The 19722-nt window shown below is 45.2% G+C and overlaps 2 protein-coding genes across 2 annotated transcripts; one reads left to right on the top strand and one right to left on the bottom strand.

Moving 5' to 3' along the window:
• Window positions 1–269: 269 nt before the first annotated feature.
• LOC121593321 (tyrosine-protein phosphatase non-receptor type 23) lies at window positions 270–18463 on the top strand. The gene is made up of 5 exons (XM_041915576.1): window positions 270–376; window positions 5017–5159; window positions 14193–14389; window positions 14469–14994; window positions 17812–18463. The coding sequence occupies exons 2-5, from the start codon at window positions 5133–5135 to the stop codon at window positions 17884–17886; spliced, it is 825 nt and encodes a 274-aa protein (XP_041771510.1). The 5' UTR covers window positions 270–376; window positions 5017–5132; the 3' UTR covers window positions 17887–18463.
• On the bottom strand, window positions 10323–11229 carry LOC121593322 (cuticle protein 19-like). The gene is made up of 2 exons (XM_041915577.1): window positions 11071–11229; window positions 10323–10981 (listed from the first exon to the last, which is right to left on the bottom strand). The coding sequence occupies exons 1-2, from the start codon at window positions 11077–11079 to the stop codon at window positions 10532–10534; spliced, it is 459 nt and encodes a 152-aa protein (XP_041771511.1). The 5' UTR covers window positions 11080–11229; the 3' UTR covers window positions 10323–10531.
• Window positions 18464–19722: the final 1259 nt, after the last annotated feature.

The following is a 19722-nucleotide window of genomic DNA, read 5'->3' as shown; positions in this document are numbered from 1 at the left end:
GGTCTCTGAGCTGCACGGGGTGAGTTCTACCAGCCCGGAATGGAAAAACTGAGAGAGAGCGGATGAGATCACTCACTGATCTCCCTCAAAACCCCCTTCCGTCCGGGGCGCTGAGTGCGCACACTCGCAAGCAGTGGGGGATGCCGTCGTCCAACATCGCATGCTGGAAGGAAGGAGAGCTCCCGCGAGAGCGAAAGCGAGAGCTGAAACCCCGTGCGGTGGCAAAAAATGGCGACAACAAAACTTTAATACGTTTTCGCTGGCTTTTGAAACTTTTAGTACGATTTTCGTCGTCAACGGGGTTATCACGCGCTGCTTTCGGCTTTCCGGCGTCTATCTCGGACCGTTCGCATGCTACGGGAGAAGCCAAGCGCTCGTAAGTGCTAGATTAGGGTGACGTTGTGCCTTTGGGGTTCGTGTCTTGGTGGTTGATTGAAGTCTCCTCGAGGGAAACGACGTGCGGTGCAAATTGAAACAGTTCGAATGAATTCAAACGTATTTTGTTAATAGTTTTTTGTGTGTGCAGTGAGAATGTCTACGCAGTCTTCTATCTAACATTCTATCAAAGTGTGCATGATCGCAAATCAAATGTGCAAAAGAGTGACCATGTGCTTAATGACGGTTGATTGTATCGTGCTGTGACACAACGCCTATGCCTGTCTTGCGACGTGATAATGAAGTTCAGCTAACGTACTGCGAACGATGATTTCTTGCCGATTGTCTCGCTTCCGGCGGAAAAGAACAAAACAAGCGCCAACATTCTCATTAGTCATCCGACGCAATGGAACAATGCAGCACGTCAGCGTTCGTGTGGGTCGCAGGCGTTCAAATGACAATTGATTGCGTTGTGATCCACGATGCGTGCGTGTGGGGTGAGGAATGTGTGATCGTGTGGGATTTTTCGTACACTACTGACCTCTCCGGTTTATGTGCAACTGTTCTGTGCCCAGATAAGGCACGGTGGCCATCCGTCCGACGTTGACAATTGTGCGTGTGCTGTTTACTTGTTCGGAGTTGAAAAAACAAAACAAAATACGCCATAAAAGAAACAACTATTCTGCTCCATTCAGTGCAAAGATCGGTCTGTGTCCTCAGCTTTGAAGTGTTTATAGACAAACGACACTGTCTCGCAGTTTTACTCACACCTCTCCTGCAGTGCAGATTCGCTCCAGTATTCGAGGCCGGTCACTCGGCTCGGATCCAGGAAGATCAGCGAGTGGGGGTCAAAGTGATTGCTATGAATTATACATTCGCCCGTGCACCGTGCTTCAGGCCAGGACGTCGCTGCCGTACTTCCTGTATCTTCCATTGCGGAAAACCGGTTACTAGCGGAGAGCTAATCACAAGTCGGCAGATTCCTACGGCGATGGCAAACAATCCTTGGGTCGAGGACGCCTCATCGCGTCCTCCAATTCATGTCCAGGTCCGGAGCTCCTTCCACACCCGGAGGAGATGGACGATTGCCAATCGCGAGCTAGCCTTGAATCAAAATAATGACCGAGAACAGAATGCTCGGTTGACCATCCCCGTTTTTGCGGCGATCGTGTGTCGTGTTCTGGGCTGTCGCTTTGTGGTGAGCTTCTTGGGCAAAGAATCTAGAACGGCTTTGGTGCCGCCGGGGGTGCAGGTGATGCGATACGGAAGAGTCGTATAGCCGGTTTCTGGATGCCTCGATGCCGCGATCGACTTAAGCCTACTAGATCTAGTTTTTTTTCCTTAAAAAATGGGGCCGAAATGGAAGTGGAAATGAGATGTCTACGAGAAGGTTTCGTTACGTCAACGGTAGATCGAACTGAAATGGAAAGTAGATGGTATTAAGATGCAAAGCCGTAGAATGTAGCGATCCAGTGAAGCGTGGTCGATCATTTTTCCCTGTAGGCTGTGAATTAATTTAAAGCAGTAGTACTCTCCTTTTCCATTGCAGTCTGCGACAGAGCGCTGCTAGAACTAGAATATGATGATTATTAATGACAGGTATTGCTTTGAGAGCTGAAAGCTTTATGGAGTGTTAGCTTGTTTACTGCCTAATTGACATCGATATTTAAAAACCGACCCGTGTGGGATTGTGAATCATAAACGTTGCTACTGAATTTAAAAGAAGCTTTTATTATAATATTCAAAGCATGTATCAGCGATAGCTTTTTAATGAATTTTTGTATTTTTTTTTTCGCATTTTTAATCTTTTTTATAACAACTTATACACTAACCCAATGATTTACTAACTCAAGTAGTAAGATGTTGGTTTGCCTACCTATTTGAGTATAGGTATAGCTACAATATTGTTGGTCAATCGTTTAAACTGTAAAAAGTTCTAAATTTTACATATTATCATCAAAAACTCAAAAATCCATAAAAGATTTTTACAATACTGCTATTGAATTTTGTTGTGTTTATGTAATTTTAAAGTGTGTTCTACAAAACACAATACAATGCTATAATTAATTTAGAGTAATATAAAATTTTGAATCGCATTTTTGTCGTAAATCAAACCTTTTCCGTGAATTTGTATGCATTGGAATTGAAAAAGCATATTTTCAATCTTTTTCGTCTTATCTAATACCATCAATAGCTTATGTTACATCAATGCGTGAGGCATACCAGACAAAAGTCTTCAACTATATCTTTGCAAAAAGCTGAAGGTTTTCACAGACGGATCGTAGTGCCCAAAAACATTGACACAGTGTCATGCAGTGAAGCTCATTACAATAATTACTCCACAATTAGCGATTCGCCGCACAAACACACACTCAAATCGTTCCATCGCTCCACACGACGTCTATCGGGCTGCGTTGTTGTCGCATCCAGCCCACTGCCCGACTGACCCGGTCTGGGGACCGACCCGTACCCAAGCGCTCAGGCTGTTTATCATGCAAACAGCTTCCAGCCTATCGGTGCTCCATTATCGGGCGGCGCAAACGGGCCAAGCAAGCAAAGCGATTTGTTCGTGGTATCCCGCCGCCGGCCTGCACCTATGGTGCGTATGGCTGCGCTTGCGTCGTCGTTCGAGTTTTTCCCGATCCCTTTCCCCTCCGGCTGGCAAGCAGCTCTGACGCAAGCGCCACGGACGTGTAGGACGCATCGACCTGCTAGTGTGACTTTTTTTTCCTTCCCCATTCCACTGCCCTGCTCGGTTGAAGCTCCTCCTGTACCGCGCTTTCTATGCGCTTGGGTTGGTTTTTATGCAAATCCTTTGCCCGATATCGAATTAAAATTCACATGCCGGCACGGTATCGATGCTGCTGCAATCCCCCAAACCAGAATGTGCACACACACGGGCACACATTCAGCCACACGTTTGTCGATAATTTACGAGAGTGTAGCGACGGTTTCTTCTATTTATTGCGTTAAACCATGCTCGCACTGTCCCACCCCTCGGTCGGTCTCATGGTGTCTCGCCAATGCCACCCCGCATTGATGTTCGGCTTTCGTTTGAGGCCAATTTTGCAGTCAAACAAAACTCACCCATTGCCGAAGGAAAAGCAAACACTTTCGAGTTGCACCGACGGGGGCCAGTGCCCGGGTCACAGCGCGTTCCTTCACTGGGCGCGTCGCGTCGGGCGATACGATTGCACAAGCATGGGACAGTTGGAGGGCAAATGAAAGAGCACTGGGGGAAGGGGGTTGACTTATTTCCAGCCACGGACAGGCGATCGACGATCCGCGAGCTGTTGGCCGGCAGCTGCTGTCGAATGCATTGATACGGGCTAGGAGGGAAAAGTAGGCAAGCAATGGTTGAATTTGTTTTACTCCTTATCGATACAGCTGTGAATAATTTATGTTATGTAGGGTTTTTCAAGATAAGATTTGTTAAATATTGATTATGTGGTGAAAAATAAGGAAACGTCCATTTGATTTAAACAATAATTGTGAATAACTTTTCTTGTGTACCGTAACTGTTGTAGCAATGACGTTTAATTGTAGTTTTGTCTTAAATCCTATTTAATGCAATCTGCTGTCAATTAATCAGTGCTAAAAAATAATTATATTCTTGACTTGACTTTTGGTGCCATTTGAATGCTTCATAATTATGTTAATAAAAATGAAAACACAAATATTAAAATCCCTCCATGAACTGCAACCGCATTGCACCATTAATTAAGCATTACTTTTGCCAATAAACAACACTCATGCTAACAGCTGATAACGTCAATATCCAATTAACATTGTGACGCTGCGAGTAAACACTTACTCGCTTACTTCAATCCTATCCAGTCACACACCACCATCTTACCTTCCTCCTTCCTGTGACTTTCAATTTCAAAGCAAAAACGGCACCATTTCGTTTACGAAATCACACACTATCAGCCTCGTAAGAGCCCTTTTAAAGCTCGTCCCCTGAAGGAACCCAAACCGAGGTGGCCGAAGAAAGCATTCTGCATAAACGTTTCGTCCAACGTTCGGGTGGGGATCGATGCGTTACATGCACACGCCACGCCGTACCGCGGACCGTGCACATAAAGCTCGCACGAAAGAACATAAAAGAAAGCGGCTGATCGAGCGGGCGGCTGGAAGGTGCGCATATTTCTTCGCCATTTCCATGCATAATTTATTACGTGCACCAACCCCCGCCTCCGGCACGACGGTATAAGGAAATATGTGGGTAAGATTTGTGTGGAGAAAAGGGTTCGTTTTATGTTTTGGAGGTTTTTGAATAAGTCTGTTCTTTTTTTTTCGACGTTCGTGAGGTTTCGTATTTTGCATGGGTGGAGCATTGTTTGCACGGTAGCCTTTATTTTTCGTTTGCGGGACATGCAGTTCCTTTTATGAATTGCACGTGACTTTCGTGTGTTTTGTTTTGTTTGCCGGCAAATAAAATAACATACCTCAATGGCACCGCAAGCACAATTAAGGTACGAGTGGAATGAATGATCATTGAATAAGATGGAGTGAAAATGTTTGCCAAGTGACAATAAAAACGCGAAATAAACGATTGCATGCATTAAAATGGAACGATTTATTCCATAATGAATGTGTACAAAGCATGATGAGTGTGATATAACTTTGAATTATTTCCAGTAACGAAAGAAGCAGCACTCAACGATCGTTTAAAAATAAAAAATCAAAATTGTTAGTGATTTATCCAGCACCAGCAACAGCCCTCAACTCGTTCCAGCAAGCATACAACACACACCATGCGGCGGAATCATCATTTTTGGGTGGTAAGTTCTATCCAAACAGCACAATCAGCACATTAACACAGCGCATGTCATAACTGTTATTGATGTTACATCTTTCCTCCTACAATCGCATTGTGAAGTGCACGGCAGAGCCACGCTTTTTTCCGTATCCTACGCCGACACACACACACACACACACACACACACACACCCACACACACACACACACACACACACACACACACACACACACACACACACACACACACACACACACACACACACACACACACACACACACACACACACACACACACACACACACAACTCGAATCGAATAATCCACTAAATAAAGGCTTCATAACTCGCAGTTGTACGACGCAGCATGCAAATTGCTATTTAGTTCCAATGGAATGCAAACCGTGCGATTTGCGAATCGCCCGTCCGAGCCGGGGGTCCGTAATCTGCCGTCGTAATAATTCTATCGAAACGAAGCGAAGCATCAAATCATGCGTTCCGCAGCAAATGGGTAGACTGCTCCTCCACCTGACGTAACGGGTAGCAAAAAATACGCCGTCGAGTTCGAGAAGCTCTCACGGCAAACACACACTTTCCGGAACAACATGAAGTGTTAGAGCGTTTGGCGAGACAGTCAGCGGTTGAACGTACAGCGTTCGTTCTCACCTGTATGATTACAAGTGCCGATTGTTTCATTAAGTAGCTTGTGTTTACCGTCATACGTCAGCGGGCTGGAAGTGGTTGCCGTTGGTGCGCATCGAGTTGAAGTCAATCTTTTATTGCCTTTCAAGTGAGCTCTTTTTATTTCCCAAGTAGTTTCGCTACACCGGTGAATCATAGAGGCGATAAACAGCGGGTTGGAAAACTGCCATTTTCTCCCCCTCTTTACCGTAGCGGCTTGTGTGGGACATTAAAATACGTCTTCTCTACTTTTTTGTCTAAAGCATCTTTATTGCTCCACCATAAACACTGCTCCCTTCACAGCTTCACCGTGAGAGGTTCGTCGCTTGTGTCCTCGCTTAAATCACGAGCTCTCTTCCGTGTCGATGCTCATCTTCAAGGTGGAACGGCGCGGAAGCAACACACAACGGTTCGAGTCAGCATAAAGCTCATCCCCACACACCGGACGGAAGAATCTGCAATGGATGTGATCATCCGCCGTCGGTTTGTCAAGAGCAAACCGGCTCACACTCTCTCAAACACACGACCGATTCGACAGTTAATTGAGCCAGCGCTCGATCGTTTACGGTTCCGTTTCAACACGGACTGTTGACGGCGTTGACCTTGATCTTGAACTGCGACTTAGGTCGAGTCGTGAGCGTGTCTGATGCAGCTCTGTAATGTGTCTCTCTGCTGTCGCTGCGTGTGTGTGTGTGTGCGTCCGTGTGGGTGTAATAAATTAAACAGAATTTGATCCTAGCTCGTAACATTACACGAAAACCCCCGGCACGCGCACTTACGAAACGAAAATAAATTATATTCATTATGAGCTAATTAAACCGCAAAGCCCACACATATAGCTTCAAACCAGTCGCTACATCAGCAGCTGGAGTACAGCGCTCTTTATCACGATCGACAAAAAAATGCATCCAACTCTGCCCGCTTCAAACCTGATGAAGATAATAACAACAATGTTGCTGCAGACCCTCTCAAATGCTTGCTCTTAAAATGCTCGGCCAGCTTTTAAGCCGGCGCACAAGCTACTTCATTGATCGTTAAACACACCCAGCTCGGGTTGGCGTGCCGTTAATGTACCCCACCTACCTCCGCCAGTTATTAGAAGGTGTGATGCGTGTGGTGCAAAATGTTTGCTCTCAATTATGATAATGATTCGAGGACCTGCGAAACGACATCAGATGACGTTTGATTGATCGAAGAAAAAAAGAAAAGAATATTTGCACCACACTTTGGTCAGCTAGGAATGCAAAAACCGGACCGTCATGAGAAGGTGTGTCGAATGGTGGGTATCGCTTGAGTTTGTACTGAGTCTGAAAAGGTCAGGCACATACATATTGATCACTGTCGCTTGATTAAATTATGCGATCGAAGTGATGCAATTGTGTCATGATTGCTCGAGCAGCATCCATTTCGCACCTTTTGCCATTACCTTTACGTGGTGTTTTCTTTTATTACTAGCATACTATCTACCTAGAAGATCCATTTAGACTAGCAACTTGGCGAGAGGGTATAGGCTTACGCAAATGTTTTGACATTTTAAGATTAAGATATACATGGTTTGGGACATGATTTAAATTCATTTTTATTGCACCTTTGATTGGGCGTCTGGCTCTACAATACTTTGTCATAACTATTCCACTTTTGAGACCTCCCAAACCCAATCTTTAATTACATTCGCGTGCCAGCAGCACCACACAGACACACACACACACACACCTTTCGATCCTTTCTAATTGTACCGCTGGCCGCACATAAAAAGGATCGCTGGGGGCGGCATCGTTATGTTCGGGTGGGTCTACCATGATCAATAACGCCCGCCAGCTTCTCCCAGATTTATTGCCCGTCTTGCAAAACGGTAGCCGGCCGAGGCGTGTTTGTGTGCAAAGCAACCGATAGTGACGCCGGTGGTGATCCTGTGAACGATTTATGATCTACGCGCGAAGGAGGTGAACTGTTGCTCGCGGGCACAATCGAACCGATCGATCCGACCGGAAAATGACGATCCGTGTGAGATCGCTATGCGGGCTAAAGGGAGTGGAATTTGAACTACTTTTGCGATGCGTTGATTTTTTTTTCCAACTGTTCTGTAGTGTTGTATTTTGTGGAACTAACATGCCTAGAAATTAAGGTAAAGCTTTTGGAGGCTTTGACGTACAGCGAGTTCCTGCAAACGACGCTCCATGTTCACGTTCATGTCGATGAGCTCGTGCCTCCCATTAGTCGTGTATTTAATTAATTGCCTGCTCGACCTACAACACTTCGCACGCCAAACACAACGACAGCTGCACTGTCATGGCCCGATCGGACCTTGATTGCGTGATTGCGGGCCCCGTACCGCGCAGCATCCACCGATACATTGACAGTCCATCTATGCACTGTCGGAGGCTTGATGCAATGCGAGATAATTGAATAAGCGAAAAATGGACCCCTCAATCCTGAACACTGAAGCGGCTCAAAAAAGGCTTCCCCAATGACGGGGCTGCGTCCGCTGCGGAGAACCTAATTCCTGCTCCAAACATTCTTGAGCGTTGCAAGCGTAACAGTCCTTTCATGGGCAATCAAGTCACAGCCCAAAGGCAGGAGGTGTGTTTCTTTCTTTTTATTTCGCTTGATATTAGCCACATGCCAAGGCGGGTGGGCGACGTTAGTTTGTTTTTTGTTCGTGGGCATAGATTGATGAACAGCGTCGGTGGAGGTCGATGTACAAACCACAGAATGACGAATGAATTCTCTTCCGACAGAGTAATGCAAACATGAGTTACCACATTTTACGGACAGCGTTTGATAGAACAATGTTGCTGGGTTGGACATTGATTAAACGAATGAATAGAAAAGAAGGCTCACTGTAATTGAAACGCATTCATCGCAAACTTTGACATCAATTTAAGAATGGCAAGCGTAGGAGTGATTAATTCAAAATTGGATAAAAAGAATCAGTCATCCAAGTAATTTTAACTTGTAAGGAAATTGATTATTTCTACACATTTGTAGAGCATTAAACTTGTTCTATAGGCAAGCCTTTTCTTTCAGTTTTATTCAGTCCCCCCCCCCCCAACGATTGCATAACATTCTCTTCCACACTTGCCACCCTTAGTGCGACAAGTTTCCATCAAATCAAAATTGGCTAAGCGTTCGTTTGCAATGACTTTATCTCGGCCCGGCCTGCTTGAAGTGCGAGAATAAGCAAAGCCTCACCCCTTTTTGAGCCTCAGATAATCGGACTGTCAATTTCTCGAAGTAAAAAAAAAAACCCCTTAATCACCTCCTTCAACTAGCCAAGCAGAACCGATTATCCTGCCGCAACGCAACCAATCAAGTAGAGAAACGTAGAGGAATTTTATTAGATCGTACTTTCACAAAGCGCTCGCCATCAATTGAGCCGTCAGCTCGCGGTCCCATGCGTATGGACAACGTGTGTGGGACAGCGTTCTACGCGCGCGCGCGCTTGCCGGGCTGCGAATCATCATCGTCGTACGTAGAGACGTCATGTGTTTCCTAAATTGTTTGGTGGACGGTTCCCGCGCACGGCACTTAACTGGAGCAGCGCTCGCCTAAAAACCAATTTTCCCAGCCCACAGTCGCTGAAATATTAATTGACCCTTACGCAACGGTTTCGGAGTTTGTCTGCAAGTCGGCCGTTACGCCGTTTCCTTCGCCTGCACTGCAATGGAGAGGGCACACCAAACGCTCCGCACCAGCTATCGCATTACCATCAGAGTGTCTGTGCTTGTGCTGATAAAAATCAAACCCTTCCCTTTCGCCGAAACATTCCACCGGGTACATGCACATACAAGCACGTATAGTGGCACACTTCGTACGCTTCATTAGAGAGAGACCCCCTGTTACCCTGCACTACGCCACTAGGAGAAATTATCGCACACGAATTATTGCTGGAAGAGTAGAAAACGCCCGGGGATGGAGCAGCCCGACGGCCCACACTCCGCCGGGACGCGACCGACAATCAAAGATCCATTAATCAATCGCTCAAACATTTCAATTTTGCCATGCTTTTGTGGTTCGTTTGCGTTGCGTTACTCGCTCCCATGTCCCAGAGACATACAGATCGGAGAACTTGATCCCATAAAAGGGACATCGATCGTTCCGTTCCCTGCTCGGGCTGGATGTGGAGACAGCAGAACAATTACCCGGGCTTCGTGTCATCGTTACCGGAGCAAGCGGATCAAACACACACGCTCGCTGCTTATGAGTGGGCCGGACTCCAGGCTGGAAAAAATTATGTAAAAGTGCCACCAACAATCTCATCCAACAAAAACACAAAACCGTTAGCAAAGACTGCTGCCAGCAACGTGAGAGCGTGCAGATTGGAGACTTTTGGATTTCCCAATTTCGTGTTTGATGCTGGGAATTCGTTTCGTGGGTGGCAGTTTCGACGATGGCGAGGCGTGTTTTGGACGTGCCTCTTCGGCTGTTGTTGTATTGTGTGGTAAATGATGAGCATTATTCAATTATTGTGAACTTACGTCCAACCAACCAACAATCGCCTAAAAATTAGATTAACAATTCCCGTTCATCACGAACATCGCATACGCCTTATGATTTATCGCCACCTCTGATTGCAGTGGCGTGTCTCTTTCGAGCACAAACTGGAGCCGTATCGGTGGGGAAAGGAAACTATTTATTGAGCAGGGAAAAAGATACACTTTTCTGAGATCGATTCCACGGACCGGCAACGAGACCCGCCTGACCCACGATTACACTCACTCCAGGTGCTGATTACTGTAGCTGTAGCCGTGCTCTCCGTGGCTCTCGGCCAGGTACTCCGGTTCCTGGCTGTACGACTGCACGTGGCCACCAGCGGCGTGGTGGATGTGCTTGACGTGTGCCTCGAACCCGTGCAGCTTGTCCGCCCGGTACACCACGACGCGCTCCGACCCGTCCGGTTCGTACAGCGAGTACACGCCCTTCACCACATCACCGTCGCGCTCCTCCCAGTGGCTCTTCTGGTCGCCCGTGTGCGGATCCTTCACACCGTACTCGAACTTGTACTTTGGGTACGCGTAATAATCGTGCGGCTCGTGGTGCTCAAAATCCTGCGCAATCTTTGGCACGATCTGCTCGTGCTGCTCACTGGACGCTTCCACCTCGGCGGATGGTTCCACCGCCCAGGACGTCTGAAGGGCCAGCAACAGACACGCGCCGATCAATAGCTGGAATCAAAAGCAATAGCACAGAACAGTGGTCACAATGGGCGCGGGGAGAGCACGGCTTGTGGTTTAGTATCACAGTTCTTACGCACTTGCTTCATGTTGCTTTGGTTTCACTCGCTTTCTTTGCCCACACAAATCACTTTCGCTTGGGATCCGCACTGAACTGACACCTGTGCACAACTGCTTCTCTTCAAACACCGTTTGAACGGTTTTATATAAAATCCCATAAACACGCACAATGCTCTGTCGGTACAGTACATTAGGGCTGGCTCGTTGGAACGTTAAGGGAGGATTTTTCTGTAATTTCTATTTGCAATCAAAATAAGGCGCGTACGGTGCGAAATGCGTTTCGTCGGTCGGCATCAGAGCAAGCAAAAAACCAAACCGACCCACCAATCACATTAACTTGCATGAAGAAATGCACACATTCCCATTTGTTTGTCGGGGGTGCTAATGGTAAAATATGCCACTTTTTTACCTTTGGTTATGCAGTTGCACTAGCCGGCGCTGCCGCATGCCAAAATAGTGCAACGAAGGGGAATTTGCTTCCAATTTGCGCACCACAGGAAACGGTATTTGACCGATGTTTGAATGGCAGTGCAATGGTTACGGTACGGAGAGTGTTCGCCAGGAAGTGCATTGGATTTGTTTTATAGACCATGGGCTCTTAGAACGAATAATACGAGGCACTTTTATGCACTTTTATGTTTTTTCAAGTAAGTCATACCAAGTTAAAGTTGACCAGGTCCATTTAGAAATCGAGAGAAATATTGATCGAGAATCGAAAGAAAAGTGAAATGATTTTAATTCTAGTAAATACTCGTCGGAATATACAGCATTGTCTACCAAGATAAGGAATATTCAATTCTTAAATAGTCTGCAAAATTTTACCTTGAAAAAAAATCAAATAAATCATATTTTTAGACTCTCACATTCTTTGTTCTTAATAACATTCAAACATTATCATTGTTATAAGGATCGAGGAGTACATTTCAAAAACTATCAGTTGAATACTGCATTCTGGAATTTCAATTCAGGCCACCAGAAATGTAAATAAAAACTGGACAAGCAATTTGTCTATTCCTTAGCGATGGCTGGAGTGCAACTCTGGGGTAAAACGCTATTGAAATGGGTTTCGGCCAAGAAAAAAGTAGTCAGCAGTCAACAATAAACTAAAATTTGGTCGTTCTGAGAGTTATACAGCTTAACATGCACAAAAACTCAAAATATTTACATAAAAATACTGCATCGGTTCGATCACGTTTTGTTTTAGTTTTTCTTGTCGTTAGGTTGGGAAGAATGCAGATGTACACACATTTAATCAGAAAATGTTTTCAAGTACGAACTAGGGCATATCGCATCCAGCATGTATGACGCTCAAGTTGGTGCAGTGCAAACTAGAATGTGTTTTATTCTACACCACTCTGGCATTTATTTAGGTGCGTTTTCCACGCTGTTGGGTTGTTTAGATGAATTTTACTCAATTGCCATGATGTATTTTTCCCCACCACAGGTACATTCTGATTCAACCAGACAAATATCAGTCTAAAATTGATCTGCTTAGAAAATGCTTTATTCATGTCTTTTTTTAGCAAAAATAGCAAAAGTTTCTTAGCATGCTCAACCTTAAAGAATCTTATTAGTTTGGTAAACACATTAAAATGGGTTTATATTTCATAGATTTTTTTTTTCGTGAAAGCTTCGCACTCACTCAATCATAACACCTCCAACCAGTATCGCTAATTGCGTTTCATTATTATGATCTCCTGCGTCACTCAAGTGTGATGGATTCCTATGGAAATGTCCATTTAAAATAGTCTTGATCATAGGTAAACCCTAGCCCTCTCGATGTCTGGCATGCACCTTGCTTCCTATCGTCACTCAAACATGCATTTACAGCCGGCAGACAACTTTCTGCCCACATTACTCATTACCCGAGTATGACTTCTTATATCAGCTTACTTCTGTCTCTTTCGTCTCGTTTGGCTAACTATTTGTAGATTATATTAAGATTCAAATAGCTTCCCAATGACATATCATTAGCAGTCGCGTTATCATGTAATGCTCACTCCCCCACTTGGTTCTCCTGGTAGCAATCCCAGACCCGCACTCCACGACTTGCGCAATGCTGACATTAAATATGGGCGTTACGGCGTAATTGATAAAACTCGCTCGTCAGTCTGCACCCCACGCGTGCTTGCAGTTTTTCTTTGCCGTCTGCATTTCTCCCCGGTACAGTGGCCGAGACACGGTAATGGCTAGACGGGTTCGAATCGACACTTGATCCGGTGTATGATGCCGAGCAAGAAAAAATACACATCATACCTGTCCACCCGGTTCCAGACGCTGCACGGAAAAAACTGGGAAATGAATTATTATACGTTTTAATAACAACACTTCAGCGTTGGCTCGTAATTGATTGATGACTTATCACCAAACCGTCACTAGCGAGCTGTGGACAGCGAAGGAGACTGGAGTCTCATTTAGCTACTTAGCTAAGGCTACACCTTCTATCCCCTATCCTTGCGTAAGATGCGAGCTTCGATCATAACTGGGTTAAACAGAAGCGATAATCATCATTAAGATATTATCGTATAATTTCTTCATCGATCCTCAACGGCATACAATTGCGACATCCATTCCATACACGGGATGGGCCACACTATGGCCAACCGGTACTCGCTAGGGGATTGAACGCAAGGCTTTCTATGGGGTTTGAGTTCAAAAAAAAGCAAACCACTCTTGAATGATGACCATCATCCTCCAAACTGCTCCACACAAATTAAGATGCTGCAGATTGTGATAAATGATTTACCGCTTGAGGCATTTCAGTTTCTCTCCCCCGGGACGATTATTGACCCACCGTGAGAGAGTTTGAGGCCCGGCGGAGTCTATTTTAGTGTCGACTTTCCTTTCAGGGTATGTTTGTTCACGAGTATGGCTCCTTTTGCGGTGCTTTCGGTAAAGGTCAAGCGACAGAAATAGACTTCACGAAAGTGATACGTGATCATTTATCATCGGTGCACTTTGAGGGAAGGGTGCCTATTGGTTTGGTTTCGTAGCTCGAAACGGCTTAGGAATAGAGTTGTAGGTAAACGCGAATATTAATGACAGCTTTATTGGAAGGAAATTGTTACTATTACACCATGACACATCACTTTCAATGTATGTTTTAATTTTTCATATTTATCTTGCGCTCTACTTTTTCCAGAAAACGGAACCGACTGCCTTGGTTCTACTGGCCGTGGCGATAAGTGTGTCTGCGATACGGGTAGATTGGAACACAAACACTGGGCCAATAGTGCCCCCAACCAGCACACCAGCACCCGTTCCTCAGCCACCATTCCGTGAGCCTGCTCCAGTTTGGGAAGATCAATCCGATGACATCCCGAATCCTAACCCTTACAGGTAAGCTCTTCACCGTAACTCATGGTCTTTCAATATTGCAGTTTTCACCAATCATTACTCCATTCCATACACAATTAAGGTATATTCTACCACCACCATCGCGCCCCAAGTACAATGACATTACCCTGGAGCAGCGCAAACAGTCCCAACAGCAGCAGCAGCAGCAGCATCAGTCTCGGAATGGAAATGCTCAACCCGTCCCGCCAGCAAATCCGACCCAAACTCTCTCCACGGCCGCCCCGACCGGCCAGATCATTGATAAGCCACAGGCTCACCAACAACCCCTGGCTTCCGGTGCTAACAACGCAGCCCCAGCAAACAGTCAGCAACCGCAACAACAACAACAACAACCTCAGCAGGTCGTGCCAAGTCTTGCGGTACAGTACGTGCCCAACAAAGGTCTCAAGTATTACGCCGTCGTACCGAAGCACACGGAAGTGTCGTACGGAGCGGCCAAGCAAGCGCTGCTCGCTACCAACGATCTCTACGACCAGCAGCTCGCCCATAGCAAGTACGATAAGTACGATAAGCTCAACGGAAAGTACAATCCCAAGCTGAAGAAGTACAAGGCCTACGAGAAGGTTAAATACATGCCGTACATTGTGGTAAGTGCAAGCGTGTGATGTAGTGTGTGTGTGTGTTTTTTTTTTAACAAATGAAGCCTAAGATTACCGTGTCGCATGATTAATGCTCGTATCTCTAATTTAATGAATTCATATACGCTGCATTTGGTTGCATTTATTCAGCACTCATGTGAGGTTCGTGTCTTGCGGTTGCGTTTAAGTCTGTTGTCATCGTAATTTCGCTATGTCAAGAACAAACGCTCGCGCGTTGTGACAAATACTTTCCGTTTTTGTCTTTTTTATTCGCTAATCCCTCCTTTCTTTTCTGCTTTCAAAATGTTTTATGCTTTTGAAATCGTGGGTTGGTAAGTTTGACTGTAATGCTTGAGAAAGTTCGCTTATCTAGGCGACACGGAGTTGTTTTTTTCTTCATCCCCTCAACAGGGGTGTTACAGTACCTGTCAATACACTAACCCCGGGACGACAAGTGGCGAAAGGCTGGTGTCTTAGAAAGGCTGTGCCTTTATTTTCCGGTGTCAGTTGAATCGTTTTGCTAGCTTATTCGCTAGCCACGCTTCGATAGCTCCACATTTGAATGTAACCGATCTCGGGCCGAGCCACTCCTCTCGATATACCTGTATTGCAAAGAAAGTGTAAGCACATACGGTCCGCTCTAGTCGGCCCAGATGTTTTTGCGCTTATGCGCTCGTGTTAAAGTTATGTCATCGGGCGACCATGGACGTGGATTGTCGCAGCAGCCTCCGGTGCGACCTCTAGACACACGAGGGCACCGACTCGCACGGTACCGTAACGAACATGCCAACCCTGTGCCCAGACGACGAGTCGGCAAGTGGATAATAATAAGGTGCTTCCCTTTCTTCTCGTGGCCTGAGAATCCAAATGGCTGGACGCTCTTTTTTTTTGTCTCTTTAAATCCCATTGCTTTTCACTTTCTTCAGACCGGATGCTGCAACGGGTAGTGTACCTAATAAATGACCCCGTAATGAACGCACAGGGCGCTCCCTTTATGTCGATGCCTCCGCAGTAGCACTAAGGGAGCATAATTTCGTGATGTAGTCTGTCTCACCGGCCGGAGGCAAATTAATCGAACACTACCATCAAATGGTGCTGCTAATTAACTTTCCTTACGTGGTACGCGACCCGATCGTACCCGCCGATAGGATCCGATTGGGACCTTCTATCGAATCACGCGTCCCGATCGACCCGTGACCAAATCGAACTCCCGAAAGCCCTATCGGGTCAAGATTATCGCAGCAGCTACAATTACGTAATTGCAAGCGGACACGGTTCATTTCTTCGCACGGCGTTGTCGGCACTTTATCTCGTCCACACCCTCTCTGCGCTCTGTTCGTTCGTACCCACCCATAATCCCATCGAAAGCCCATCACCTACAATCGATGGCACGCGAATGGAAAGCGTACCGTCGTGAACGGTCCCAATCACACTGCTTGGAGGTGTGTTGTAACGATCGAGGCGAGCAAAACAGCCTGGAAACACTTTGCGTTCTTCACGTTGTCACGTGCCGAGATAGAAAATCGGTTTGGTACTGGCTAATGGCCCGGCGGTGGTCTTAAAATAGGGCAAGAACCTGATCGGGCCCAGCAAATCGGGAGCGGATGAAAATGTGAAAACAAAATTCAAATACAGCAGCACTTTGTTGTTGTTTTTTTTCTCTCTCTCTCTCTCTCTCTCTCGCTTGCTGTCCCTTCTGTTTTACGTTTTTGGACGCAGCAATTAGCTATGCTCGTGTAACTACAATTGCGCGGCAAATGAAATGTGCTATTGAAGGTGAAAGGGATTGTTTGAATGCTAAGCGTACCAGTCTGTTGATTATTCGGACGTGATTACAATACAAAAGGGCACTGGATTAGCTGTCTGTTACTTTATGAATTTGAACATATTCTGTAATTGTCAAAAATCGATCAAAAACGCCTCTAAAGTATCAAAAAGACAGTCATACACATTTTGCCCATTCTTAGTTTATTACATAATTTAGTTCGACTAGCCTTTTTTGCATCAACGTTTTAATTGGTAGTTATTTTTTGGTTTGCCTTTTGTATGGGTATTTGCCTCAATAAGGCTGGTAAAATATCTCTCGCTTCCTGTCAACAGTCAACGAGCAACTATTTTTCATCTGCAGCTCACGGGTCCTACAAACTAGGTAAACTGAAAATTCAATAAAAAAGATTTCATGCTAAAAAGTATCAACAGGAACTCATTGCTCTGTAATGAGCTTAATTTCACGTCATTAAGCAAATTGGTGGTCATTAATTAGCCGTATAGTTCTAGTTGTCAAAATTGAATTTCGACTATGCGCCCCCCTTGAATGACATTTTAAGTTTCCAGCTCTCCACTCAGGACAAAGATAAACGCACCATTGACCCCATAATTAAGCGGGTCTCCAATTTATGGATTCTATTTTTCCTTCGTTTTCTGAACGGGTTTTGTAGTTACGCGTTAAAGACAACTGTTTTCACATCTGACCGATATGAGATAATCACGCGTACAAACACTGCGCAGCTCCAAACTAAAAGGTAGGTGCCAAAATGCGAAAAACTCTTCCCAAATTGGCACTCCAGATGTACGTGGGGAGTACGTGAAGGATGCCCCATGACGTAACTGACATTTAGGGAGTGGTCTCTTCACCGTGTACAACGGTGAACTTTGTGCCGGACGGCAGAAGGCAGAGAAAGGCCGACATAAACGCATTAACATAAATTATGCCCTACAAAGGCATCTTTTTGTCTCCCTATTTTTACCCATTTCCTGTACCTGTCTCTTAATTCGTTTATGTTTTTGCTAACTCTTATTTTCTTTCTTTTGTTTCTTCACTTACAGTATTACGATGCTACCAAGCAGCAGTTTTACTACACCAATGTTCCTTCAAACATGCTCGTAAATAATAGGGTTTAATGGGTCTGAGAGCAGGGAGAGTTAGGAAAAGGCCAAACGCAAACAGAGGAAAAACTAAAACAGCGTTAGAGAAAGTGGCTCCATATCATGCGATCAGAAACAAAAAATCCTTTCCTGTACCAATTTTGTTCCCCAAAACAACTAGAGCGAGAAGAGTACCTTAGCTCATGGTAGATGATGTTTTTGTTACCGATATTTAACTACCCATACGAGACTTTTACTCATAACCTGACTAATGGTTTGAGTTACATCCGGTGGGATTGCTGAATTTATGAAAAAATAAAATAAACTGGAGCTCCACACTTGTACACAATATGCCATGTTCAACATTTCCATTAAAAAAAAATAGCGAAAACAAAACACAAGTGGCTTAGCACAAACACACAACAACAGGAGCACAGTATGGAAACACGCATTTCATGCATTTAGGGTTAGCGAAAAAATCAAGTACCAGATAGGTGAATAAATGTAAAAGCATTTGGAGAAAATTAACGTAAGAAAAGCAGCTGGCTGAAGATAGCAACAGCAAAAGAAGTTTGAGGAAAAAAATGAACAGAAAAATGTAAATAATTAAAAATGTAAAATAAAAATAAAAAATACTTAAAAACAACCATGCTTTCATGTCTATTATTTACACTAACAATTCACTAACCTTCACTAACCTTCCCCTTGTGCCTGTTTCCTTGTACAAAAGCGACGCGTAAAAGGTTTACCCTGTCGGTGAAGTAATTGCTATTCTTCACCAAACTATTCATTAAATCGAGGCATCTCTGCTTAGCACCGCCAGCAACAGTGTGCCTTGCACGTGCTAAAAATAACGTATGATGAGCCGACAAATCCTAGCACAAAGCCAGCAGGTGCCATTACGCGCCAAACGCGTCTCCTCTCATCTCGTTCCGGCGCGCTCAATGTCGAAAAGGGAAAGGTGTCTTCGATTGCGGACACATGTTCTAGCCAGCGTCATGCTGCGCACTGGCAAATGTAAACAACTTCTGTAAAGTGAACGTCGCTGAGATGTTCTTCGGTGTGCGGGATGCCACCGGATTGCTCCACATTCACTTTATGACGAAGATGATGCACCCACGGTATATGGCACGTGGCACCAAGGGAACATTCGTCCCAATGCACCGAAACGTTCACAAATTTATGCAAAAATAATTGATTTAGAAAGGTAAATGACCTCCTGGCAAGGGTTTGACTTGATTACGAAAAGAACGGCGAGAAAGGACGTTGTTAGAAGATGACGTTATGGGGATTGTCATTGAGTGATCTTCCAGCATGTATTCAATTGTACGATAAGCCACAAAACAAGCGCAATGGTTCGGAAAGAAAAATAGTACCTATTTTGTATCTTAACTGGAACTTTTCGTAGACTCTCGATGACCTCAAACTATCCAAACGACCTTTACAATCGCTAACTGCCCACCGGCACTTGGTAACCGAGGGCTCCTCCGAAACCGTTTTGACATTTTCCACTGCATCGCAAGAAGAAAGAACAGCAAGCAGTTGAACTTTAAGTAGCAGTTGAAGGAAAACGGAGTGCCACCATAACTGGAGCACTTCGGGCGGAGATCGTTAACGAAAGAGGACCTCGGACCTTAAATTTCACCATTGGTTGTGCCCCCCTTTTGTTGTCGTTCTGGGACGACCACTCGGAAATGCGCGATCGGTGCGAGGCGTCTAAAGATCATCAATTCAAGGCAGTGGCGGTACGCTGAGCATTAAATGCCATCCTCAAGGTGCACTGGCCCCGTAGCAGCGTTGCCATATGCACTCCGGCTGCCCTTGCGAAGATGCAAGTGAAATTTGAAGCACGAGCCCCTTTTAAAGTGATTT

The sequence above is a fragment of the Anopheles merus genome, chromosome 2L (assembly GCF_017562075.2).
Source record: "Anopheles merus strain MAF chromosome 2L, AmerM5.1, whole genome shotgun sequence".
NCBI classification, from domain to species: Eukaryota; Metazoa; Arthropoda; class Insecta; order Diptera; family Culicidae; genus Anopheles; species Anopheles merus.
This window is presented reverse-complemented; position numbering and strand designations above follow the sequence as displayed.